Source organism: Malaya genurostris, chromosome 1 (assembly GCF_030247185.1).
Source record: "Malaya genurostris strain Urasoe2022 chromosome 1, Malgen_1.1, whole genome shotgun sequence".
NCBI lineage: Eukaryota > Metazoa > Arthropoda > Insecta > Diptera > Culicidae > Malaya > Malaya genurostris.
The window spans coordinates 51389521-51417309 of NC_080570.1; the positions used below are offsets into that span (position 1 = coordinate 51389521).

Consider the following 27789-nt stretch of genomic DNA (forward strand, 5'->3'; position numbering starts at 1 on the left):
CGAATTAATACTTCAATATTGGCTTCCACTGCGTCAATCGTTTCTGGTTTATCCTTGTAGACAAGAGCCTTAACGTGGTCCCACAAGAAATATTCCAAAGGCGTTAAATCACACGATCTAGACGGCCAATTGACGGGCCCAAAACGTAAGATAAACTGTTCACCGAATGTGGTCATTGTTTCGCGTGCCGTGTGGGGTGTGGCACCGTCTTGTTAAAACCGAATGTCAGGCGAGTCAAATTTTTCCATATTGTGCCAACAAAAATCGTCACTCATCACACGGTAGCGCTCGCCATTCAGAGTAACGTTCCACCCATTGAAGAAGTACGGTCGGATGATGCCACCGGCCCAAAATCCTTACCAAACAGTGACTTTTTTGGGATGCATTGGTAGCTCTTGCAGTGCATCTGGCTGGTCTTCACTCCAGATGTGGCAATTTCGCTTGTTGACTCTGGTATCCATTTAACCAGAAATGAGCTCGTTGAACACAAGCTTTCGATAAAAAAGTGGATCCGAGCATAATTTTTGATAGAAAAAAATTTAATAAATTGCAAAAGTTGTTCGTTTCATGATCTAACTATAGACCAAACTGAACAAGTTTGACAATGACACAAGACACGATTCCCGCGTGATTTGTTAAAAACCGTTGTTCCAAAAAGATACTTGCGTAAAAAGTCACCCTTTATAATAAAATTTAAATGAATTTAAAGGGTATTTTTTACTTTAAAAATACCCTGCACTATAGGGGGTCGGGTGTCAATGAAAAAAACCAAAACTTGCTGCGTTAGATTTTCTGTTATAATTTAACATTTATTACTCAGTCATTTGTTGATGGATTTATGTAGTTCACCTGTCAATCCAGTCGAAAACATTTAACTCAATCATGCATTTCACAGTTGTTTTACTATTTCAATAGTACACCATTGAAAAATCAGTTTGAATTTATCTATGTTGTCATGAACCAATCACAGCATGTCATAATTTTAATTCCTCTAATACGACCGATGGTTTCGATCGTTAATTCACACTATGCATCTCATTCAGTAGCAGTTCTGCGTCGGTCGGTATAAGGACGCTTTGCGTTATGCATTAAACTATAAATATATGCTCTGTCACATTTTCCCACTCAGTCAACGCATGCCTTCATGCAGACTCGTTTTGCAGTGTGGCAACGATGTCACAACGACGGATTTGGAGACGGATCTGCAGGTCTACGAGTCCGTAGAACAAATCTACCGAAATTTTTATACTAGAGAGAAATCGATGAAGGACTAAAGACACTGGAAGAAATAGGACTTCGGTGGGATGTCATCATAAAAGTTGGGGTAGGTAACTGACTTTTTAACACGCATGCTGAGTACTAACCGATGTTTTATTTACAAATAAATAGAATATGTACTACTCGGTAGTTGTTCGTTACGTTAAGCTACTATGTCATGGTTATTATCATTTGTTACGTACATTCCATTTGCGTTTGATTTTCAAACCTGTGTTAAACCACAAACTTCCTAACCAATCAACGTAATGCAACATTGATTGCTTGCGATTCTTTACGTATAGATTCTTACTGTATGCAAGTTCGGACGGAGTAATTGAATTGCTTACACTTACTGAGAACTGTTGTCCGTGGTTAAACCCGTTCCGACTGTTGGTTCGACAATTGTTCGATCGTCGAAATTTGCGTTTTTTGAATCTTGTCCTGTTTTTGCTTCCGTCGTTGCACCAGTTCCTTCAAAGCGACTCCAAACGGTAGCTCGATCATCAGTGCCAAACTCACTCCCATGACCAATGTCCAAAAGAGCACCTGGGCCACATATGTCGTCTGTTTTTAAAAATTAATACTGCATTATTGAGATACGAAGGGGGGGGTTGCAAAGATCACACTTACGATCACCCGTTCGTTAGAATAAAGAGGTTCCATTGTTCCACCGTAAACCAGCTCGATTACGGTAAAATGGATCAGGTAGAAACTGTAACACAGTTTTCCGCAGACGCCAAAAAACGGATGACTTAAAAATCGTTTTATCCACGAGTTCATGCTAAACAAAGCCAATCCTAACTGAAGCAGCGTCGACAAAACTCCCCACGATTGCTTGAAGAATGTTGAGTAGATCGCTTGTAAAATCGGTTGAATGCTGTCCCGGTAGGCGACAACCCAATAGACGGTTCCAAGGCTAAGGAAATACAGGAAGGCGGCAGACTTTAAAAGTCCTAGGAACAATTTGGAACCCAATAGGGTAGCTCTCGAGTCACGGTAGCGATGATAGATGAAACCGGCGAGCATTCCGAACGAGTAAACTCCAATGTTTTGATGAAACGGAAAGTAGATGTCATATTGGTAATCGTGCTCGCGGTTGTAATGGTTACTATTTTTAAGGTGTTGTGTCATGGCCGGTGTAATCCTGTACGCATACGACACAATCGTTGGGATAACCGCCGCACACGCGAAAGCTACCCCGAAGATGTATTCCTTAAGATGTTGCCATCGCCAGATCAGCATCATTACCGTCAGACCGTAGAGGAACAGCTGCAGGTCAACCGCCAGATACCAGGATTGAATCAAACACTAAGACAGGATACAAATCAATATCTTTCGAAACAGTCAAACACAATTAAGAGATTCGTAAGCTTACCGGTTCATCCGTTTGAATGTAGTTATTAATGAAGAGTAGATTTGCCCACCACCAGCGTCGACAATTGTCCTGAGCTTCTCCGATGAAGTGATACCCTATCGGACCATCGATGAACCGCCGGAGGAGGGCACACTCCACGAATATCACAAATGCGTAAGCCGGAACAATTCGGCACAGTCGCAATTTCAGCTTCTCCCACGCAACGGACATGTCAAAATCGGGATTTTTCCGAATGTGCTCCAGGAAGTTAACGGCCAACAGCATACCCGAAATGGACAGAAACGTTTGAATGTAGTTCTGAAACTCTGCAATGTAGATCACCGTCGCAGCCCGATGTTGAATGTTCTCGTAGTGGAACGTGTTCTTCTGGGGTAACTTGCTATGAGCTACGAACACGTGCAATAGGATCACCCGGAACATGTGAATAATTCGAAACGCTTCCAGGAACTCCAGATCTTGTCTTATACTGCCACCCACCGACTCTTTCAAGCGATAAACGTTTCTAGGAAAAGAAAATGCAACCAAAAGTCGTTCCCTTTTACTTTCCGGTAGCTGCCGGAAGTGAAGCTTCGGATGGCCCTTCCGGTTCGATTGTCGCATGTCGTAGGCCGTTGCTGATGCTATGAGGATGGTTATCACTACGAGAAGAAAATAGAAGCATGCTTCCAAAACACCTACGGATATGAAGACATTGGTCATTGATCACATTGAACGAAGAAACAAATTCAGGTTCCTCATACCAAGTCCGGGATGGATTTCATCTCTGGTGTAACAATGATAGACACTTACGTCCCGAGCAATCTCCAGATTGTACTGACGCTTGATTTCATGACTCACGCACTGACTTGCCAGCCGACCGGTGAACTCACTAGTGTTTTTGTGTTCTACTGCAGCATTCTCCGAACGGAGAAGATTTCGGCACTTTTCAATGCAAACCCCACGTTCCAGTTTGGAGTGGTCGTAGTGCCGGTAACTGTCCGAGATGTACTGGAAATACGACAAATAGAGGCGGAATTAGTTACAGCACATTCGAAAAAAGCCAGTCGGTGTTGAACAGTCGTTCGCACCGCACGCGTATAGCTCTTGGCTCCTGGAATTTTTTTCTGGCTACCTAGAGTTTCATTGATTCAAGGCTTCAGTCTTTTTCAAGGCTACCTGAATCACTAACTAAGTGACTAAGTGATACAAAGAGTGATATTAGAGTGACTAAGTGATACAAAGAGTGATATTAGAGTGACTAAGAAATTAATCAGCCTTTTTTAAGGCTAGCTAGGAGTCTAATCGAAGACTAATTTAGCCTAGTTAATTTAATTTAAAATTTCATTAATTTCAAAAATGCCTGCGTCCAACCGGAAAGGCAACAAGCCTAAGGCTAAAAATAATTCAATACGGAATAAATCACAATCCGTTATTCAACATTTTTCTAATAACATTCACGATCTTATAGAATCTGAATGTAAAAATAAAAGACAACGGACGGATTTCCCTTCCGTTGATCCTATGCCGTCTAACAATATTTACGAGATTCTTCCTGAATCCGATTGTAGCGACATAGAAGAAAATTCTTCAAAAATTCCCAAAATGGACGCTTGTCGTTCTGGGAAGAAACATCAATCTATGCCACCAGTGACGGTGATGATTTCCGACTTCAAAGCATTCCGTACTGAGCTTTCTACTTTTCTCCCGGAAGTAAAAGTCTCATTTCAAATCGGACGAAGAGGAGAATGTCGAGTCTTGGTGGATGGATTGGAAGATTACGAACGTCTTATTCGATATTTGTCCGAAAAACTTCATAAATTTTATTCATATGATATAAAATCAGACAGACCCTTCAAGGCTGTCTTGAAAGGATTATCAAATGATCAAAGTATTGATGAAATTAAAAATGAAATAAAAGAATTGCTTGGTTTTGCCCCTTCCCAAGTAATACTTATGAAAAAAAGAGCGAATGGTACTTCTAAACCACGCTCTGGAATTTCCCATGAACTTTACCTAATACACTTCAATCGAAGTGATGTAAACAATTTGAAAACTTTAGAAAAAGTACGTTTCATTTCCCACATTAAAATTCATTGGGAACATTATAAACGGCATAATCGTATTGCAAACTTAACGCAATGTCGTCGTTGCCAAGGCTTCGGCCATGGAACCAAAAATTGTCATATGGATATACGGTGTTTGAATTGTGGTAAATCGCATTCGAAAGACGTTTGTCCAATGAATGAAACCACTGATAAATTTTCATGTTCAAATTGCAATGGAAATCATAAATCCAATTATTTGAAATGTCCTGTCAGGGAAAAAATTTTAAACGCTCGTTCGCTTAGACAACAAGTCAAATCAACGACCTTAAATTTACAGAACATACCTGAAAATTCTTCTAAGGCACCTGCCAATTCGTCTTCTAACGAAAACAATTTATTGACAGGTAGATCGACCTCGTCATCATCTTCTTCTAATGTCAGTTATGCTGGTATATTAGGTAGAAATCTATCTCCTATTTCTTCTAATGTAAATAATCAAAACACAGGACCGCCTTGCAGTTCTTCTTCTAACGAAAACAATTTATTAATAGGTAGACCGGCCAAATCATCTTCTTCTAATGGCAGTCTACCTACAAATATTCCTTCAATGCCATTCGCTTCTTTAAATGAAGTCGATTTAGGCGATATAACTGAAAATAAAATGATCTACCTACAAGATCAACTTTTTCAAATGATCATCCAAATGAATTCGACTTCATCACTTTTTGAAGCATTTCAAATCGGATGGAAATTTGCAAATAATATTATAATGAATTTAAAATTTAACAGTGATGTTAAATAATTATTTGAATATTTTAAATTGGAATGCTCGATCTTTGAAATCGAGTGAAGATGAATTTTATAATTTTCTCAAAGTTCACAAAATTCATATTGCCATTGTGACAGAAACTTTTCTTAAACCAAATGTAAAATTGAAAAGTAATCCACATTATGTGGTTCATCGTTTTGACAGGTTTACTGGAATTGGTGGTGGAGTTGCCATTTTTGTCCAACGGCAAATTAAACATCGAATTTTACCTTCTTTCAATACTAAAGTTATTGAAAGCTTGGGAATCGAAGTTGAAACCATTCATGGAATTTATTTCATCGCTGGAGCATATTTGCCATTCCAATGCACCGGCGAACAATTAAATTTCTTTAAAGGCGATTTGCAAAAACTTACAAGATATCGATCGAAATTTTTCGTAATAGGGGACTTAAATGCTAAGCATGTCCAGTGGAATTGTAGGCAAAATAACAGTAATGGTAAAATACTTCATAATCAACTCTCAGCTGGTTACTTTACAGTTCTTCATCCCAGTAATCCTACTTGTTTCTCTTCCGTGAAAAACCCGTCTACAATTGATCTGGTTCTAACAGATCAAAGTCACATTTGTAGTGAACCGATTACTCATGCTGATTTTGACTCAGATCATCTTCCTGTAACATTCAGACTTTCCAACGAAGCTATAATTAATCCAATTAGTTCTATTTTCAACTATCATAGAGCTAATTGGTTGGATTACAGATCTCACATTGAAAATCATGTGGATCATGAAACTATTTTAGAAAATTCTGCGGACATCGACACAGCAATTGATAATTTGAATCATTATATTATCGAAGCTAGAAATCTTTCAGTTCCCAAAGCTCAAACTAAATTAAATTCTCCTATCATCGATGACAATCTTCAACTGCTCATTCGGTTGAAGAATGTTCGTCGACGACAATATCAACGTTCTCGTGATCCTGCTATGAAAAACATAGTTAAGGATTTACAAAAAGAAATTAAACATAGATTTACTCTTTTGCGAAATGAAAATTTCGCTAAAGAAGTTGAACAAATTAAACCATATTCTAAACCTTTCTGGAAACTTTCTAAGGTTCTTAAGAAACCTCAGAAACCAATTCCTGCTCTCAAGGAAGGAAATCAAATACTTCTTACAAATGGTGAAAAAGCTCAAAAGCTAGCTCAGCAGTTCGAGAGTGTCCACAATTTTAATTTAAACGTTGTGAGTCCTATTGAAAATGAAGTCTCACTGAAGTATGATCATATTTCAACCCAAGTGTTATCACACGATGACATTATTGAGACGAATTTTGATGAAATTAAATCAATTATTAGGAAACTCAAAAACATGAAGGCTCCTGGTAATGATGGAATTTTTAATATTCTTATTAAAAATCTTCCCGATGTTGCCTTGAGACTCCTGGTTAAAATTTTCAACAAGTGTTTTTCATTAGCTTACTTCCCAAAAAGATGGAAAAACGCTAAAGTAATTCCTATCCTAAAACCTGATAAAAACCCAGCAGAAACATCAAGTTATCGCCCAATTAGTTTACTTTCTTCTATCAGTAAACTTTTTGAAAAAATTATCTTGTTAAGAATGATGACTCATATAAATGAGAATTCAATTTTTTTACCAGAGCAGTTTGGATTTCGTCATGAACATTCAACTACTCATCAACTTGTCAGAGTAACGAACATGATAAAATCAAATAAATCTTCTGGGTTATCCACTGGAGTTGCTCTTCTAGACATAGAAAAAGCATTCGACAGTGTTTGGCACAAAGGTTTAATAGCAAAAATGTCTGATTTCCAGTTTCCTATTTATTTGATCAAAATGATTCAAAATTATTTAACTGATCGTACTCTTCAGGTTAGCTATCAGAATTGTAAATCTGAATTGCTACCCGTACGAGCCGGTGTTCCGCAGGGTTCGAGTGTAGCTCCAATCTTGTATAATATTTTCACTTCTGATCTTCCAAATCTACCCGTTGGTTGTCAGAAATCGCTATTCTGTGACGACACAAGTCTGTTAGCCACAGGTAGAAATCTAAGAGTGATCTGCAGTCGCCTACAAAGAAGTTTAAATATTTTCAGTGATTATCTGTCAAAATGGAAAATTAAACCAAATGCAGCAAAAACGCAATTAATTATCTTTCCTCACAAGCCAAGAGCTTCTTTTCTTAAACCAAACAATAATCACATTCTCAAATTGAATGGCTTGGAATTGACATGGTCTGATCAAGCTAAATACTTAGGTTTAACGTATGACAAAAAGCTCACTTTCAAGGATCACATTGAAGGAATCCAGGCAAAGTGTAATAAATATATTAAATGTTTATATCCTCTTATAAACAGAAATTCTAAGCTCTGTCTAAAAAACAAATTGTTAATTTATAAACAAATTTTCAGACCAGCCATGCTTTATGCGGTACCAATTTGGTCAAGCTGTTGTTCCACCAGGAAGAAAACGCTTCAAAGGATTCAGAATAAAATTCTGAAAATGATTCTGAAGCGTCCTCCCTGGTTTAGTACAAATGAGTTACACAGACTCACAAATATAGAACCATTAGATGTAATGTCACATAATATTATAAGCAAATTCCGACAAAAATCGATGCAATCTTCAATTGAATCGATTCGCTCTCTGTATTAGTTAGTAAGTTAGTATATAAGTTCCTTTTCCCCATTACACAATACAAGTAGGTTTAGAATTTTCCCTACACAAAAATCTCAGAATTGCGGAAGCAAATGATGTCTTCATGGTAATAACCAAATCATATATATATAACAGGGCTGAAAAGTCACCACTTGTGGCTGAACACCCAATTTAAATCTTAATAATTTAATTTTAACTCATATTCCAATAAATAGTTATTTAAAAAAAAAAAAAAAAAAACATTCGAAAAAAGTCTTAAACTTGGCATTTAACCAGAATAAAATAGATCAAACGTTCTCCGAATAATCGACGGAGTTTAGTCTAGCTCGATTTTTAATAAGGAGAAATATAATAAGATTGTAAATAAGAAAAATGTGAAATATCTCTAAGGAACGATCTCATCCGTATCCTGTTTCTCCTATTCGCCCTGTAAATAACGCGAGTTGACATAGCAAATTAAAACTAAAAACAAATTCTCACATTTCATAAAATCTGATAAAACCGACAATGACGTGCAGATGGCGCTTCGATCGGTTGATGTCCTTTAATTTTGGGTGGTAAATTCACAGTTTCCGTCGCGTGAACTTCGAATCAGCAATTTTCAATAAATAATATATTTCGCTAATCAACACACACATTTGCCATAGCTGCACTATCAATTAAAATAACTGTTTCGATCAATAAGTTGTCTAATACACATTGAAATCAGACATTTTTGAGGGCCCGTCACCCAGGCACCACAACGCACTCCCAGTGATGCCAACTCAATCAATTTTGCAATGAGAAATCAGAATTTTGTCATTTTTTTTAATGTTCGGATAGTCTTGAGAACTCCTGAATGCTTCAATATCTTGTATGTTTTTGAATGCATAATAAGTTTGAAATTAGGTAACCGAAAATTCCGAAGCCTTCAAAATACTGAAAATCTCAATACATAAATGATCAGTTTTTTTTTAAATTGCTGTGAATCTGTTGTAGTGTGAACCTAATATAGGCTTTCAAGCAGTTCATTAGTTTTGATAATTTTATTTTATTTTGTTTTATTTTATTTTATTTTTTTATAAAACATATTTTTATTCAGGCCCATTTTCGTACAAGCTTTACGCTGAGTTTTTAGCTAAATTTTTTTTTGTATTGGATCTCGTTGTAACCCTTTTACTAGGGGGATAGGAGCTTCCATTTCCCTACTGCGAGGATTGAGGGGCAGTTTGTTCTTGGTTAGTCTCGTCCTCCATTGCCGTGGTGTTGTTGATTTCGTTGCTAGTTGCTGTAGATGCGCCTTGTTGCACATTGTTTGCAGTTGCTGGTTGGTTGGATGGTAATCTGTTAACTGCAGCTGGTGTACTTTGTTCCATAAGGGTTACGTTGGATGGTTTCGTTGAAGCGGATGCTTCACTGTTGTTGGTGACTGTCACAGGTGTACTGAGGTTGCTTGGGGTTGGTGTGAAGGAAGCACCGTTGTCCTTTGGTGTGGTTGTCTCCTTGTCCAGTTTATCACATGGCTTACCGTAATGATCAGCTTTCTGGCAATATTGACATAAAGCCATCTGATTGTCATAGGTAACAAGTTATTTGCACCGGATTCTTGAATCCTGACCGAAAGTTACATAAGTGCATGCGTAACAAACGTACACCATTTAGAATATTGGGGAAAAATTCCTCCACTTTTCTTTTTCGATAGAGAGAGTCTCTCCGTATTGTGACATGGTATGGCGAATATAAGGATCGATGACGCTTGAGGGAAGATCATGCACACGCACTTCTATAGCACTATCTTCCATATATACTGGAATGTTGTACTTAATGTTCTCGTGCTCCACAAAATGCGCATTGTTATTGCCCTTTTCGAATGGAATTGCATCCATCTCTTTATAAAACTGGATATAAACAACATTATTTGTCTTATTGCATTGAAATAAAAGCACAAGTTTAATGTCAAGATGCATTTGCGCCTTAAGCAAACCTTCAAGTTCTCGTATCGAAGGTCGAGTTTTGCACCGCCTGAAGTCAACAATAATTGTATGCTTTCGTACCGGTGGTAGCTTTTGTTCGTTTGGTTCACTCATTTTGAGGTTGTTCTATTGTTCACTACACAATACTGTACTTTGTTTATTCTGTCCCAAACGTAAGCGGTTTTGTTTTATCGACTGACTTGGATGAGATTTGAGAGCGAACTGATATTTTTTTTATATTATTTATTTTACCCCGGTTTTAACCCCTGCGAACGGGGAGCGATAATTTTAGAAAATATTTAACCTGCTATGAGTTTTTTATTTAAATTTTAAAGGTGTTGGTGTTTGTGATTGGACAATATTGAAGTCTTCAGGTTCTTGTAAACATGTGAATCTCAAAACATATAAAAATCGGGGTTGAATTTATTTTAATTCAATATAAAAAGTTCGTATCGTTTAATAGAAACACACATTTTTTTGCCAAAATTCGTTTTTATTATTCAACATAATTGCCATCAGAGGCGATACAGCGATTATAGCGATCTTCCAACTTTTCGATACCATTTTTGTTGTACGATTTGTCCTTTGCCGCAAAATAGGCCTCAGTTTCAGCGATTACCTCTTCATTGCTTCTAAATTTTTTACCAGCGAGCATTCTCTTGAGGTCTGAGAACAGGAAAAAGTCACTGGGGGCCAAATCTGGAAAATACTGTGGATGAGGGAGCAATTCGATCCCAATTCGTTCAATTTCAGCATGGTTTTCATCGACTTGTGACACGGTGCATTGTCTTGATGAAACAAAACTTTTTTCTTCTTCAAATAAGGCCGTTTTTTTTAAATTTCGTCCTTCAAACGCTCTAATAACGCTATATAATAATTACTGTTGATGGTTTTTCCCTTTTCAAGGTAGTCGATGAAAATTATACCATGCGAATCCCAAAATACAGACGCCATAACCTTACCGGCCGTTTGTTGAGTCTTTCCACGCTTTGGGTTCGGTTCATCGCGTGCAGTCCACTTAGCTGACTGTCGATTGGACTCCGAAGTGAAGTGATGGAGCCATGTTTCGTCCATTGTTATATATCGACGAAAAAAATCGGTTTTATTTCGATATAACAGCTCCAAACACTGCTCAGAATCATCAATTCGTTGTTGTTTTTGATCGATTGTGAGCTCACGCGGCACCCATTTTGCACAAAGCTTTCTCATATCCAAATATTCGTGAATAATATGTCCAACACGTTCCTTTGATATCTTTAGGGTGTCAGCTATCTCGATCAACTTCACTTTACGGTCATTGAAAATCATTTTGTGGATTTTTTTCACGTTTTCATCGGTAACAGCCTCTTTTGGACGTCCACTGCGTTCATCGTCTTCGGTGCTCATATGACCAGTACGAAATTTTGCAAACCACTTACGAATTGTTGCTTCGCCCGGTGCAGAGTCTGGATAACACTCATCAAGCCATTTTTTGGTATCGGCGGCACTTTTTTTCATCAAAAAGTAGTGTTTCATCAACACACGAAATTCCTTTTTTTCCATTTTTTCACAATAACAAAAGTAGCTTCACTCAAAATACAATATCTCACAAACTAATAATCAAACAGCTGTCAAATTTATACGCGTATCTTTTGAAGGTTGGTACTAACTGAACATGGTATGGATTTAATTCTAGTGGCGCCCTCTCATAGAAACGATACGAACTTTTCAGCCGATTGGTTAATAAGGAATGAAACAAGGAATACCTGTAAAATCTTTGAAGAGTAACAAAATTGTTAACATTCCTGAAAGTCCTTATGTTTTCAGATTCTAGTAGCATTCTAGGAAAAATACTGGAGAGTATCAGTAGTTTGAACATGTTACTACAATTCCCGACAGGAAAAACGTTATCAATGTAGGTGTATAACAAGTATCTAGGCCGCTTATTACGTATTAGAGAAAAGTAAAGTGAATAAAAAATAGAATTCTCGAACATTTGGTAAATTAAATATTCTAAATCTTCTAAACCTATTAAATCTTCTACATCTTCTAAATCTTCTATATCTTCTAAATCTTCTAAATCTTCTAAATCTTCTAAATCTTCTAAATCTTCTAAATCTTCTAAATCTTCTAAATCTTCTAAATCTTCTAAATCTTCTAAATCTTCTAAATCTTCTAAATCTTCTTAATCTTCTAAATCTTCTAAATCTTCTAAATCTTCTAAATCTTCTAAATCTTCTAAATCTTCTAAATCTTCTAAATCTTCTAAATCTTCTAAATCTTCTAAATCTTCTAAATCTTCTAAATCTTCTAAATGTTCTAAATCTTCTAAATCTTCTAAATCTTCTAAATCTTCTAAATCTTCTAAATCTTCTAAATCTTCTAAATCTTCTAAATCTTCTAAATCTTCTAAATCTTCTAAATCTTCTAAATCTTCTAAATCTTCTAAATCTTCTAAATCTTCTAAATCTTCTAAATCTTCTAAATCTTCTAAATCTTCTAAATCTACTGAATCTTCTAAATCATCTAAATCTTCTAAATCTTCTAAATCTTCTAAATCTTTTAAATCTTCTAAATCTTCTTAATCTTCTTAATCTTCTAAATCTTCTAAATTTTCTAAATCTTCTAAATCTTCTATATCCTCTAAATGTTCTAGATCTTTTGAATCTTCTGAACCTTCTAAGTCTTATAAATTTTCTGAATTTCCTTAAGAGAAAAATGTGTGTAAAATTTTCGAAATATCGATTTTTTTTACAGTTTTCGAATTTGCAAGATATGACAGATGATGTCATTGCGCAATTTTGTTGAATTCATGCTTTGCAGATTGAATGTGAGTATACAATACAAAGATCTGTCGTGTTTTCGAGTTTTCAATGCCTTTTCTTGAAATCTCGTTTCATTATATATGTGGATAGGATTCTACTTAACGGATTGACTTGAACTTTTCTTTGACTCATATTCTCAAAGCTCAGGAAGTGATGACAAAACAAATATTGAATATACGCAATTTTTAAAAACTTTATGTTTGTTTTTTTTTTCCTATGAGGTAGGTAGGTAGGCTCAAGTAAGCTGCGTTGAAGTCTTCATTTAAAGAGTTAGAGTAAGCATGAAAATGTTTCTTTTCTTTAAAATCTTCCAATCCGCCTAAAACATAGAAGTCTTCTAAAGTCTCGAAATTTTGGTAGTTTTCCTAATCTGTTTAATTGCCTTTTTTCATGAAAAACTATAACTGCTTCTTGTGTAACAGAACATTAATCAAATTGTCGTCAAATCTCGGTTTTAATGAAAAATTGAAAAAAATTGCTATTCAATTTATAATAATTTCAAGGAAATGCACGCAGAAAATTTATTTGCTCTTTTTAGAAATTAGTCTTAAGTCGAAGCTGTCTGTTTATCAAAACTAAAATGCAAAAATATTGATTTTCCATACTGGGAACGGTCACAAAGTTTCATCGAAATTTGAGATAAATGATCCTGATTTTGCCATATTTTACACTGTTCGTTTTTAGGAATTGTTTTAGTTTTTAAAGGTTTTTAATATCATGCGTATAGAAAATAAAAACAATCTAAACATTGTTCAAAAACTGTAAAATATTGTAAAGTTTCAAATATGACGAAATCAACAAGACTCAATGTTTAACACGAAATTTTCGCAGATATCTTTCCTTAAAGAAAAAAAAATTGATCATACAAACTTATTCTGAATCCTCTAAATAGATCTACTTTCGAATCATTTTTCAAATGACTAACTTTTTCGTGTTTCAACGATTTGTGTTTCAGTCTTTGTTCAGACGTAGAGCCGGCTTGAGCTAGTTTTGAATACGATCAGATCAGTATCTAACGGAGAAAACAGATTGAAACATTGACATGTGAGTGCAATTAAGTAAAGAAAACCGCATAGACGGGACTCGAACCCGTAGTTAACTCCTAACCGGGGAAATTGTTTTACCAATTAAACTACCCTGCATATGAAAACAAATGAAGAGATATCGTGTTATCAAAATAAAAAATCAAATGTCATTAGTCGTTGAATGATAGAGAAGAACGAGGTATTTGGAAGGGCACAGTTTTTTTTTCTCGAGTTGCTACTGTAATGTGGTTTCGCTATATCTTAAGAGCAGGATGTTTTTAGGATTCTCCGTCAGATTTTTTATTTCAAAGCTGTTCAGGATCGGTTTATTAAATTTAGAAGGCTCTTTGGGATATATTTGTATCCCATTAAAATGAAGATGAAAAGAGAATTTTGATGTAATTTAAATACTTATTTCACCAAAACTAAAATATTTCATACTATAAAATTGATGAGTTTGGTTATGAGTTATTGTAGAAGCTTTTATGTAAATGGTTTTGGAATGAAACTGTACCGTTTATACATAATACATTGTAATTTTTTTCAGAGAGATGTTAATTCAGGGGTACAAATGAACCCCGCAAAAGCGTTTACGTATATAGAAAAAGTAACGAGAACGTTCTAGGGGTCATTTTTTTAAGTGCACAATGTTTACTTAATTTCATGCACTGCTTTCAATATTTTAATACAATGCATATAATCGCCTGGATTTTCTAAAATTACAATTTGTAACGGTAATAATAATTCGTGAATGAAGAACTACACTCTTAGAAAAAATGAAATTTACGCTTGATTTAAATTCAAATGTGCCGTAATTTCTTCGGTGATGACATAATATTACATCTACTAATATGTAAATATAAATTTTGCGTCTGTATCGATGTAAGCTTCAGTTAAATTGACTGTGAAGTTAATCATATGACTTATCTTTACATGCTTTGTATTGTGATTTTAAGAGAATCGCGACGCTCCTTTTATGTGCATCTATGAAGATGTAACATTTTCTAAGTGTGTAGTTAAAAATTCTGCTCAATAGAGTTGATAACTAAAATGATTTTATAATACTAAACTCAAAATTAACACCCTGTTGGCACTGCAGCTAGTTGTCGGAAACCCCTCCCCCCGAGTTTTCCACCAAACGGTCGTTAACAAAAGAATTGATTTGAATGGCGTTGGTTTCACAAGCCATTTGTTTGTTGGAATATCAATTTGGACTGCTTCATCCGGTTATTAGGATCCTAACACTGTACACAGCTATTTACCCTGAACGTGGAAAGTCTATCGACTTGTTGCATCGAAATAAAGGTTCTCTTTGCTTTAGGCCGAACAGCAAAAGGATTTAAATCCGATTAGAAGAGATGCTGGGAATTTTTCTACTTTTGTTTATCGTTACGGTATAAAAGCTTGTGCAATGTTTTTCTGCAGCAGCACAACCTGTATAAGAGTTTTCTATGCAGACAGATTGAAAAGCCTACTTACAGTGATATTTCGCCACAGTTCCGAGGACACATTCGGCAGAATCCTGGCGTGCACCACACAATACAGGAAACCTTCCGGCTGCTCATCGACGCAATCGCCAAAGTCATCGTACACAAAAAGTTTCGGAAGTTTGATGTAGTCGGGCACTGTCAAAACAAAACAGAGAAAAAAAGAAAAAAAAACACAAAAATACCGCATGAGTTTTATGTTACCATGGATCGGACGCAAATTTAGATGCTTGATAGTGTGTGTGTTTTACGACACCGTTTAGAGCTCACATTCCATGAAATCGTCGAGATTGGCGCGTGTCAACCGACAGCCGACGGTCAGCAGCAGCGCGAACAGCCACAGCCACCGGAACTCCGCCGTCTCGTACCGTCGTGGGATCGTCATCGGCAGGTAGAAATCAATACGCTGCAACCGCTACAACAACAACAACGTCACGGCGCCTTACGACGATGGATCAGCTGCTCGGGGATGGGTCGACCAACGGGTTTCTTGTGATCGTTAAAAAAACCATTCATCCAAAGTGGCTTCTTCGTTTTAACAGGTTTGATCTGGGGCCAAAAAAAAAAGGCGCGAAGCGAAGATTTAGTGTGAATCTACATGATTGATCAGTAGATGAATTGTTTCGTGTGAGAGAGAAAGGGGGGGGGGGGGGGGGAGGGAGGAAGGGGACTCTGTTCAGAATTCGATACTATCGGAGTCGGTCTAACCGGCTTTTTTGTTGTAGACGACCTGGCGCTTAGTTGATTGTGTATTTCAGAGAATAAAACGATGCGTCATTAAAAGATCGTAAAACGAACCGTTGAAGTAGATGCGTAGTGTGAGAAAGGTGATTTAATTTGAACCTAATCTTTTATGATCTGCTTCTATTTGTATAATTTATAGGCATTTAATGATAAAGAAACCATTTTGATTTCAAAATAACATTTAGAAGACTGGCAAATGTTTTCGGTAATCGTTTAACCGCTACGAAATCGCGAAAAAAGTGCCACGCACCGCTGAAAGCAACAAAAATTATATTATGTTATATTTTTATGCAATTTTATGTTGTTTTGGCTTTTTGCCTGATGAAAACAAACATTGCCGGGGTACGTGTCGCCTGAGCCGATCAGTTTTGATTCCTGATACACTAAAATAATTTGTACGCTTGCATCATGTGCAAAGCATTTGAACTATTAATACATGTAGAACACCTGAAATTCACGAAAATATGCACTTAACTCATAAAATGAGTGTAAAAACTGTTGATATTTTAGTGGAAATTATGCTACGCCATACGAAATTGAACAAAGCACGCTGCGAACGGTTTTGTTTCCTTCTTCCGTACCGCACGTACCAACGCATACCGGTTGTGCATCGTCATTTTGAATGACAATTTGAATATTTCGACACACATCGCCATATAATTTCGGAACCGGGAGTCGGGCATAGTATATTTTACGGCAATGAGAGAGCTTTAATTTGAATCGTGATTTGTGATAATCGGTTTAACCTTTGCTGAGAAATCGGAAAATACTCATCAAATTGAAAATTTTCACTAATCGCACTATAATACCAGAACCGGAAGTCGGGTCAGAATTAACTTTTTAGGAATTTCAATATCTTTTCTTTGCTTCTTATTTTTTGAAAATCGGTTAAGGGGGGAGGGTAGATGAAATTTCCGAAATAGAAAAAAAAAATTTGATGCCAAAAGGCTTAGAATTGCATGAAACGTTGAGATTTAATGCATCTCGAGACTTTTTGGGACTTCAAAATTCAATTTCAAAATTCCCAGAAAGTTGACATTTTCAAAAAAAAATTTTTGAGATGACACTAAATCTCGACGTTTCATGCAGTTTCAAGAGTTTCAGCATCAAAAAAAATTTTCGATTTTGGAAATTTCATGTACTCCCCCTTATGATGCTTTCTCAAGATCGAAAATTTTCAAACCTTAACCGACGGGCAGCACCCCTTACCCATGTCCGATTTAGCTCAAATTTTGCATGTGGACTTTTTTTCAGATGCTTAAACTTCTGAACAATAGCGCTTTACGAAATTAGAGGTACTCCCAAAATATTGGCACCCTAATATACATTAGAGCGGCAAAAACAACGTGTTTTGTCGGTTACGTCACTTATACAATCATATATCCGGAACCAAAAGTCACAGCCATTTGATCTTTGAACTTAATCAATGGCCCGACAGTAGCTATCAAACGACCCCAAGTTTGATTTCGCTGTAAACAATTCACAAGTGTTAGATATTCAAATTTTATTCGATATACTAATAAAATTAGACTACAACAACAGAATATTATTCTCAATATTTGCTACTTAGCCATCGTGGACTAGCTGGCGCACTTTCTTGCGAACGTTCCTCATTAAATTCCGTACAGACTTCTTGGCGACAAGTTTTGACACTTTTTCCAATCTGATTTCGGCTGCCGAGACATGTTTCCTAAGATGTGCCTTCGTAAATGCCTAAAATTCCTCAATTGGTCGAAGTTGTGGGCAATTTGGTGGATTCATATATTTTGTGACGAAAGTGACATTTTTGGTAGTATACCATTCTACCGTTGATTTCGAGTAGTGGCAAGAAGCAAGATCTGGCCAGAAAACAACAGGATCCTTGTGGCTTCGAATCATGGGTAGAAGTCGTTTTTGTAAACATTCCTTGATGTATATTTCGCTGTTCATTGAAGCAGTGGTGATGAAGGGTTTCGAAATCTTACCGCAGCTACAAATTGCTTGCCAGACCATACCTTTTTAACAAAATTTTACGACTTCAATCAATGTCTCGGACTGGTTTAACACTTGCCCTTCTCGCACCGTATAATATTGTGGTCCCGGCAAGGATTTGTAATCGAGTTTCACGTAGGTTCCGTCGTCCATGAATATGCAGTTCAAATTTCCAGCAAGAATCGTATTGTACAGCTTTCGAATCCTCGGCATGATTGATGCTTCTTGTTTCGGACTACGTTTTGGTTGTTTCTGCTTCTTATAGGTTCGAAGATTCAAACGTTCCTTAGCACGAAGAACATTTGACTTCGAAATGCCCACTTGTTTGGCCACATCCCGAACTAAAACCTCCTTCTTTTGCTCGAATTCCTTCAGTATACGTTTATCCAACTGAGGGTTAGCAGAACCTTTTTTTCGACCTGTTTTCGGTTTATCCTCAAAGGTATTATCCTCACCGAACTTCCTGATTGCATTTCGCACGGCTTTTTCACTTACTCCTTCCATTTTGGCTATATTTCTCAGTGGCAGTTCGCGTTCTGTGCACCATTTGTACACAATTTTTCGACGTTGTTCTGCTGAAAGTCCACGCATTTCGAAACAAACTAATGAAAACGAATAAACAACTGCACAAGTGGTTAGAGAAGAGTGTAAACAACAGGACGCAGCCAAAAAATTGACAGATTCTGAACCATTGCGAAATGGCAGCGGTTTTTGGTTGCCTCCATACTTTCTGGGACTGTCTTTAAACTAACGAAAATCTGTGACATTTGGCTATAAAGAGAGTGTCTAAAACATGATGAATCGAAATAAATTCACCTCTGAAGCTCTTTGGAAGCCAAAACTACTACTAATTCGAACACCAACAGATAAAAGTCACTGTGAATCGTTTTCTGTCATTATCGATTTTCAAAGCTTCGGTTGAATATCGACACTGCTTACTGTGGGATTTTCGCTGAAAACCGAAAATGACTGAAAGGGCAAACGAAAGAAAGAACAGAATTGTGATACTACTGTTCCGCTTATGTCGTTGATTAGACATGGATCTCGTTCTCATAATTTGCAAGCGCAACTGAGAGTGACATTTATTTTTGAACATTTTGAGTCAATGAAAATGACTTTTTTTTTTGCTTTGGTGCCAAGTATTCTATATCAACAGGACAACATTGAGGATTAAATTGCCACACTTTACATTTATGGGTTAAACTTCTGAAACATAAATTGAGCATACTTGATACTATAAAAAGTCAAGAGACTTGAAATCTTTTTGAAAAATCACGATTAAAAAACATGTCGATTCCTTGTAGTGTATAAATTTTTTTTCGGCAAAATCAGTCCCGTAAAACCGTAACCGAACATCGTAGGTTTGCAGTAGCGCTGGTGTACAAATGTACTGCACTAGAGTTTTTTTTTTCGTTGTCGGGGAACTCTCCGTCGGTGTAGACAAAATCCTTCGCCGGAGATTAGAGTAGAATGCGACGTATCTCCGGTATGGATCGTCGGGGCGCCAGTGAACCGGAAGCCATCCTCCAACCGGAATCACTGGACCGACTAAGGCATCCTGCCGTTCGGACCGATCTCGGATTTCGGAAGCGTCAGTCCCGTCGGTGTAGGCTAGATCCATCGTCTAGGATTAGCCGAGTAGTTCGTGACGTAGACCAGCCCTGGGTCGTCGAGGCGCCAGCGAACCATAAGCTAAGTTCCAACCGGTATCGCCGGACCGACCTCGACATCTTCCTGGTCGATCCCCTGTAGCGAAACGAGTGGCTCAAATTCGAGAGATAGATGGCCCAAAAGTAGGATAGAACAACGCAGACGTCCATGACGATGCATAAGTCCGGGAAGGGTGCTTTGAGCACCGATAGCCTTCCACTCCGAAGTAATACCTAACGGTAGCTCCGGGGATGTAGGGTTGCAGATCCAAAGTATTTTAGTGGGTAGTTCCAATTATACAGTGGTACTCCTGTGGAGAGTCCCACACTCTGTGCGTAAATGCATTTCACTTTATAATAAAAAAGAGCTTTCTGACACCAACATCCTCAAATGGCAATTTCTGGAAATTAACATAAATTCAATCTTCACTCAGATATCAGTATGAATCCACATGCTCAAAAATTTACCCAATCGCATACTATAATCAAATTACCCAATCGCATAATAAAATCACCACTCGCCTACTGATTAGCAAGAAATCGGTAGTTCAACAATCTCCTACCCCGAAGTTGTCCGAAAATTTTGCATCAAAAAGTGGTCCTTCGAATATATAAAGCTACCGACCGAATTCGTATTTCGAAAACAAAATGACATTCTCAAACAGTTAGAGATGAGGTATTTAAAACTTCATCAGTTCAAATAATTACCGTACGTCATTCGCCCAAAACGAGGGGTATCGGGCCGTGGTAAGTTAAATTCTTTGTGTATTGTTTTCCGGATAAGATTTGTCCTCTTGCGTTATGACGAACCGTTCGTTTTGTGCATCGATGATGAGGATGAGTGCATGAGGTGTCAGATAAAAATAACCATATCTGATATTAGCATAACATGTTCAGTTTGAGAGACTGGCTTTCTCTAGCACTGATCTCTGGCCATACCGATCGGGTTTGTGGATCGCCGGCTATCGGACTGCAGTGTGCAGAGGTCATATCAGGCAACACGACGCCTACACAGAATCATTTCGGAATTTCATAAACTCTTGATTATAGTTCATGATTTATTATTATTTTGCCATTTAAAGAGCGAATCAAAGATTTTCTTCATTGAGCTAGTTTTCGGTACAAATTATTGGGAAACTCAATAATTATCGTACCACCAGCAGCAGTAAATTTGATTTGTTGGCAGCACTGTAATTTACGTTCGATGAGGTTCCTTCACCCTACTTCCACACTCTTTGGCACATCAATTCAGTAACTGTTAGGTTGATTGTCTTGCAGATTTTCCGAATATTTTCAAGATTGATCCGTGAAATACAGGAAATTGGGATAAACGATTCGATCTTGAAAATTGATTGCGATATTTTCTTCCGTTAAGATAAGAAAATAGTGAATCATCCAACTTGTCATTATCCAACAAAAGGAATTAAAATCTATTCCTCTTAGTTTTGTTTGTTTCGTGATTTTCTAGAATATTTTATGTGGAACGTCGAAGCTTGTAGGGACACCGTTCCAAATTCTGCCAAATGAACAAAACAATTAATCTATCAATGTTATTAAATGTAAATGAACTATGTTAATTTTGTTTGTTTTTGCGTTCATCTGGCTATGTCTCCGACACTATCCTCTCGCTTTTTTACAATCTGACACGTACTCAACAAGGCCCAAATTTGGCGGTCTCATTCTTGAAACAAGCATTGTATGACCAGATTATGACGATTATCCTTGCAACTGTAAAAGAGGTTTATCGGAAAAATATCGCGCCAAATAAAATACCTTGACAATAACTTTCACGTAATAGTTCGAAGTTAAGTTCTTTATTGGATATTTTTCTGGGATTTTGGATATCACCGCCAAGAGTGCACTTTGTAAGGCGGAAAACTCAGCATAAACCTGATTACCACACGAATCACCAGCGATCAGCTGGTAAGATGAAGCTGGTGGATGTAGTACTCGTAATGTTTAAACGTTCGGACGATTTACATAACGTTGAATATGCTAATTATATCGGAGACGGTGACTCCAAAATATTTACTGCTATTAAAATATGCAAATATCTATGACAATCAAGCTATCAAGTGTTGGCAGTGTTGAGAAAAAATCAGCATTTCTAAAATCGCAACAAGTGATTTTCAGACAAAAAAAATCGCAGATCAGAAAACTCACTGCAGAAAAGTTCTGTACTGATTTTTTGACAACGCAATTTTCACTGAAACTGATTTCACAAAGCAATAAATCAGTTGTGAAACGTTCACTAGCGAACATTCTGCTCGATGATATTAAGGAAAAAAGTTCGCACATTGAATAGGTATATCTGATATGATTCTCGAACAGAGGTTTTTTGAGAAATGAATTTTCATAGCCGTTGTATCTCAAACTTTAGCAGAATATGTACATGATGAATAAGTTCGACGGTGAACAAAAACTGAACCTTCCTGAAAATTTTCAGTGTGCTTGAGGTGGTTGATAAGTGAGTCACTAGTGGGGATTCGCGCCATTCAAACACTGCGCATGCTGTGTGTTCGAGCTATGCTGACAATGCTGCGCTCCTGTTACTTCTATGAATCAAATTCATGCTAAATAGCGTTTTGTTGGGTTTAATCTAAATAGTGCAGTTTAATCAGCCAGCTGGAATTAAAGCAGTCTTTCGTCGCTATAATCACTGTTTGGAAAGTGAAAAAATATTATTGTAATATCGTTTTATTATTTCTCAGTTGCAGTTCAGTTATGAAATTTTTCTGTAGATTTTTTTTTTATGAAAATATAATCATTACATGTTGCATTAATCACTTCGGTGTCGAACTAAAGCGTAGTAGGAATTCAGCATCGAAATGTCATAGGAGAATTTTCTCCCTTTCAATGATCTCTTTAGTGAAAATTAAAAAAAATCACTTGTTAGGTGGCGGGTAGGGTTTTGAAAAATCATTTATTTTTTTCTTTGTATTTTCTTATAGTAAAACATTTCTAGAATTTTCTGTGAAATTTTCAAGCTTATCGGAACAAAACTTATGGAAAGTTATTGGCCTTTATTTCTGCTTATCTCAAACTGCGAAGAAGTAAGAGCTCGGCACGAAGGCCCAAGACTTATGCTTCGATTAACTTTAAAACTTGACAAAACATTCTTCAAATGTCTCATTACAACATATTATAAAATAATACATATGATTTGTTTGAAAATATTAGACCCTACGAGCTCCGTTGAGTAATAAATTGTTTCCATTGATTTTATATACAAAAAACTTCAAACGCGTTTTTCTCGAAAGCAGGTTTTGAAAGTCTGTGTCCATCGTCATTCAAAAACTACTGCACCAATTTTTATTCAAATTTGGCACACACTTTCTACATGTAAAAAACCAGACCCCAACGTTTTCCTTTTCGTTGTTTGTTACTTTGGGCAGGTTATACAGCTACTAAATGGAGGATTTTTTCGTGAAAATCGTAGTTTTCACTTTGAACAACGACCAAAAATTCAAAAAATCAAATAATATCAAACAGAAACGTTGTGGTCTAGATAAACTTCTGCTTTGATTTGTTCACTTCTGATATTGTTCGAATGATGCTGTCAACGAATTTCATATAACCGATTTCGTTGAAATTTTTGAAAGTCGTTGATTTTCTATAAAAAGCGTGAAAAGGTTCTTTTAGGGGTTAGCCAAATTTTGTGCTAGGGCACATAACCGTTTTTATTATTTATACGTTTCGTCTTTGACTCATCAGTGCAGAGCAGTTCAAATTGAACTGCTTAGTGCTAAACTCGGCAGTTCAATTTGAACCGCTAAGCAGACGTAAAGTTTCTGCTATTTACAGAACACTTTTTGTTTTGCAACGGAGTGCAATGTCTTTTTTGACGTGCCAAACGAAAACGTGTTTTCGACTATTTCTGGCCGACGCAGGCTTGGTCATTTAGGGGTTAGCCAAATTGTGAAAAGGGTTTTCCAAAAATGTGTCCGAATGTGATCCTTGTAGTCATCATAAGGTTTATTTGAAAAAAAAATTATCATCGCATTATTTTTCCAGATAATTGTGAAAGATCACAAAAAGAAACATTTTTCGGAGCTATTTTTGATACGACTCGAAAAATCTTCCGAATATTTCAGCCATTTTTGCCCTGCAGATAGATAAAAGCTTTTCAAAGGTCTGTATGTTTTTGGTTTTGGAAACTTTTTCAAAATTTCCATCGAAAATTCTCTAAAACCACCCGCGCGCATGGTACTTAGACGATGACCTTAAGCACTGACACCGAAGCCGAAGACAAAACGCGAAGAAATAGAAACAATTTCTGTTGCTATTACGATGGGACCGGAGACGGACGGAACGGAAGCACCAGGCTCACGCATGTATTGGTATGACGTGGACTAGCCGTCGTTGAAATTCGTTCTCGGCAAATTCGCGTCGTCCCACAGGCGAACAGAGAGAGAGAGAGACTGCAATGAGTGTGAAAAATGAAATGATTAAATGCTCTGAGAGTATGGCCTTTATGTTCGTGTTTTGTTGATGGTTTTGTCTCATTCCACTCTCTCTCAGTGCACTTGTGGGACGAAGCAAGATTGTCTAGAACGAATTTCAACGACGGCTAGTCCACTTCATACCAATCCAGGCACGAGTCTAGCGTTTCGTCGAATCCGAAGAAAAGAATGTTCCATTGGGGACGGGTATAGCGCGATGGGTTAGTCGATGCCTTTCACGAAGCCCACCTAGGTTCGATTCCCAGCCCCGCACATAGGCTTAGAAAGTTTTTCTGGTTGAAGTCCCTATAATTGAAACAAAACAAAAATCGTCGTAATAGGAATTGACTTTCATCTGTTGCGACACTGTAAGTATCGAGACCAAAAGTATCGACTCGGTATCGGACATCCTTATCGTTTCCCCAGAGAAAACAAAAAGGCCCCAAAGAAAACAGTCATACCACATTTAAAGTATTCCTACTCTGCGCTGTCTGAAGATGTGATGATTGCCATAATATTTTATCTACATTCCAAACAATGATTATAGCGAAAAAAGACTGCCTTATTTCCAGCTGGCTGATTACACTGCACTGTTCAGATTAAACCCAATAAAACGCCATTTAGCATGAATTTGATTCGCAGAAGTAACAGGAGCGCAACATTGTCAGTACAGCTCGAACACACAGCATGCGCAGTGTTTGAATAGCGCAATTTACCACTATTGATTCATTTAGCACATTAAGCATTTTAGGCTTGGTTAATCGTCAAATTTATGCATTATGTATTCTGCAAAGGGCTATGAAAATTCATTTTCTAAGGCTCTTCTGTTCGAGAATCATATCAGAAATATTTCATGTGCGAACTTTTTTCTTTAACATCATCGAACAAAATGTTTGCTAGTAAACGTTTCACAACTGATTTTTTGCCAAGTGAAATCAGTTTCAGTGAAAATTGCGTTGTCAAAAAATCAGAACTGCACTTTTCTGCAGTGAATTTTCTGATCTATGATTTTTTTGTCTGAAAATCACTTGTTGCGATTTTAGAAATACTGATTTTTTCCCAACACTGCCAACACTTTATTGCTTTTGAACTGTCACGTTATCATAGATATTTGCAATTTTAATAGCAGTAAATGTAATGCCAAAACATATTATATTAGCTTTGGTCCATTCTACACTATAATATGCACCCTACTATCAAAACGACATTCAACGCATAGATGCAATTCAACATAAATTTATTCGTTTTGCGCCCCTACATCTTCCAAATTGCCAAGATCGTTGCAAGCTCATAGATATCGATCAAATGTCCGTTCGCAAAAATGTGCAAAAGGCAGTTTTCATTGCTGATCTTCTCTATCTCTTTAAAAATATCGTTAGTTCTAAGAATTAAGTTATGTAGTTATAATAAATAGTTAATAACATGAAATTCATCATTTGGATATTCTGTAATCTGTTGGTACAAAAGATGAGGATGTTTTATGCCTACTGGAAACATAGTGATAAATTGACAATAACTTATCTCCAGTGGGATTTTCCCTGCTTCAGGAATAAATAAAGAATGCCATCAAGCCATTTTACGAGCGACGAGTGTCGATCGAAGAGCTATGCGTACAGGACGCGACCAACGAAGGAAGACGCAAACATCAACAGGCCAACAGTTTGAGTAAATAAATAAACTATTTGGGGTCCCTTTATTTTTATCCCTGTTCATGGGATAGTGAAACCTTTGATTCTAGAGTCGACAACAATCGGTGGCAAAATCTATTACAACTGAAGGTCATATTCTGCAAAAAGTTGATTTGCTTTTTGCACGGATCATGAACCGTGAAATTGGTTTCGATTTCGATTTAAATCAAATAAGGACTAAAGATCACTCTGCTAAATGTTCGACACCACAGACTACCTTCAGCGCGGAAGGTAATATGGTTAAGAAAATGCCTTCTTGACTGTTTCAAAGAACCTGGCGAAATGAATCAACTATGGTCTTAGCCAGTCAATAGAATCATAATAGATACAATCATAAACAATCGGCATTTGTGAACTCCCTTCCATTGGCAGCGCCGTTCGAACCGCTCATACGATCACTTATCGAAGGGAAAATTTCCAAGACATAACAAAACTGGTCCGAAATCCCAGTTTGATCAACGCAGTTCAGTGTCCACACGCAATAAAAACTAAATAACCGAAAACGCCCATCAAATTGTCCTTGAATTGCACTCTAATCACTCTGAACGTCATCCCTAGAAGTCATCCAACGTAACGCAAGGCAGAGGGAAACAAATCACGCTTCCTCTTCGTGTGATGTTGAACAAAAATCCTGCGCTCTCAGATAATTTGTGAACTCATCGATCTTAATTTACTCTTTGTCTGCAAATTTCAGTGAAGTTTAAGAACAACTACAATTTGCACAGGATAATTACACCGATTGGATTTTGATTAGCTTCTTTGTTGAAAATTCGCTCCTCGTCTCTTGATTTAAAAAAAAACATATAGTTGTACGCCTGCTGGAGAACAAAACGAATGAGCACCATTTGAAATTCCCATAAATCAACAGAAATAATCACATATTTAAGTAAATTTTTCGGCACATTTCACCTATGTCTTATGATGCAATACACACTTTGTTCTTCAAAATGATTCTTTCTCCATTACGACAAACACATACTTCTAACAATAATTTGAATTTCTAAACTGCAATATTTCGATTGGAGTTAATGTGAAACACAGGAGAGTAGACACTTTCTTGAATATTTTTCATCACCAGGCAGACCTCCGAAAGTGAACTTCTCAGGTCGTAGATAATCCGTATTTTTTCACCGAAAATCTTATGAACACTCACAACTGACGCACAGTCATATCACAGAATCAATTCCCAAACAGAACAATTAAAGAAAAACAACAAACTTTGTAAATTCAATATCCGCTTGGTTGCACGTTCCACTCACTGAACCCGCGACAAATTAACCGAGAGTCTTCCACAAACAGTTCCACCCCTTCTCTCTCTCTCTTCCGCCACACAATTCCACCAGCACCGGACTTCGATCACCGAATTCTCTTCCCGATTCCGATTCCCGACCACAGAAGCTCTTACCACAGTATCTATCGTCTTGACCGGACTGCTAGCGTGCGCGTCCACCCGAACCGGCGTTTGGAACTAGACTGATCCGCCAGGCACCTTTTCCGACGGATAAAATTACGCGAATTGGTGGTGAATCTTTTCGATTGCAAGCGTTCGCATGATCATCGTCGGTCTCTTCGGACCAGACCAGACCGAGTAGACTGCAGCGGGGTGGGTCAGTTATCATAGTGTTATGTTTTAATGATCGGCAAGGCGATGGCGCGGTGCGGCTTTACGACAATGAGGACACAGTGACGCGCTAACAGGTCAGCAATCTTGCTGGAAATAGTGGAACTGACTGATCGCACCGTTCGACCGGACGATGAGTTGCAATAATGATTCTTGTTTTTCGGCAATCATCGCCCCCCGGAACGCTTGTTGCCAAGTAAATTTCGTAGGTTTCATCTTGCATGATTGATTCGGCAGGAGTCCACAGGGGAAAAAATGTTCGAACAAACTTTGCCTCCTCGGAGTTGATTATCTTAGAAGAAGC

General features: G+C 37.2%; 2 protein-coding genes across 10 annotated transcripts in view; one reads left to right on the top strand and one right to left on the bottom strand.

The window, feature by feature from the left end:
* Positions 1 to 27789, top strand: part of LOC131439375 (complexin) — a 721216-nt gene that overhangs the window by 74529 nt on the left and 618898 nt on the right. The window lies entirely within an intron of this gene.
* LOC131439354 (O-acyltransferase like protein-like) lies at positions 620 to 27433 on the bottom strand. 2 transcript variants are annotated; one of them, XM_058610273.1, is made up of 7 exons: positions 27270 to 27433; positions 15641 to 15919; positions 15363 to 15508; positions 3373 to 3619; positions 2633 to 3306; positions 1888 to 2565; positions 620 to 1821 (listed from the first exon to the last, which is right to left on the bottom strand). In XM_058610273.1, exons 2-7 carry the CDS (start codon positions 15753 to 15755, stop codon positions 1630 to 1632), a joined length of 2052 nt encoding a protein of 683 aa, XP_058466256.1. In that variant the 5' UTR covers positions 15756 to 15919; positions 27270 to 27433; the 3' UTR covers positions 620 to 1629. The 2 variants fall into 2 exon arrangements, with proteins under 2 accessions (XP_058466256.1, XP_058466262.1); XM_058610279.1 differs by lacking the exon at positions 27270 to 27433 and having other exon boundaries at positions 15641 to 15983.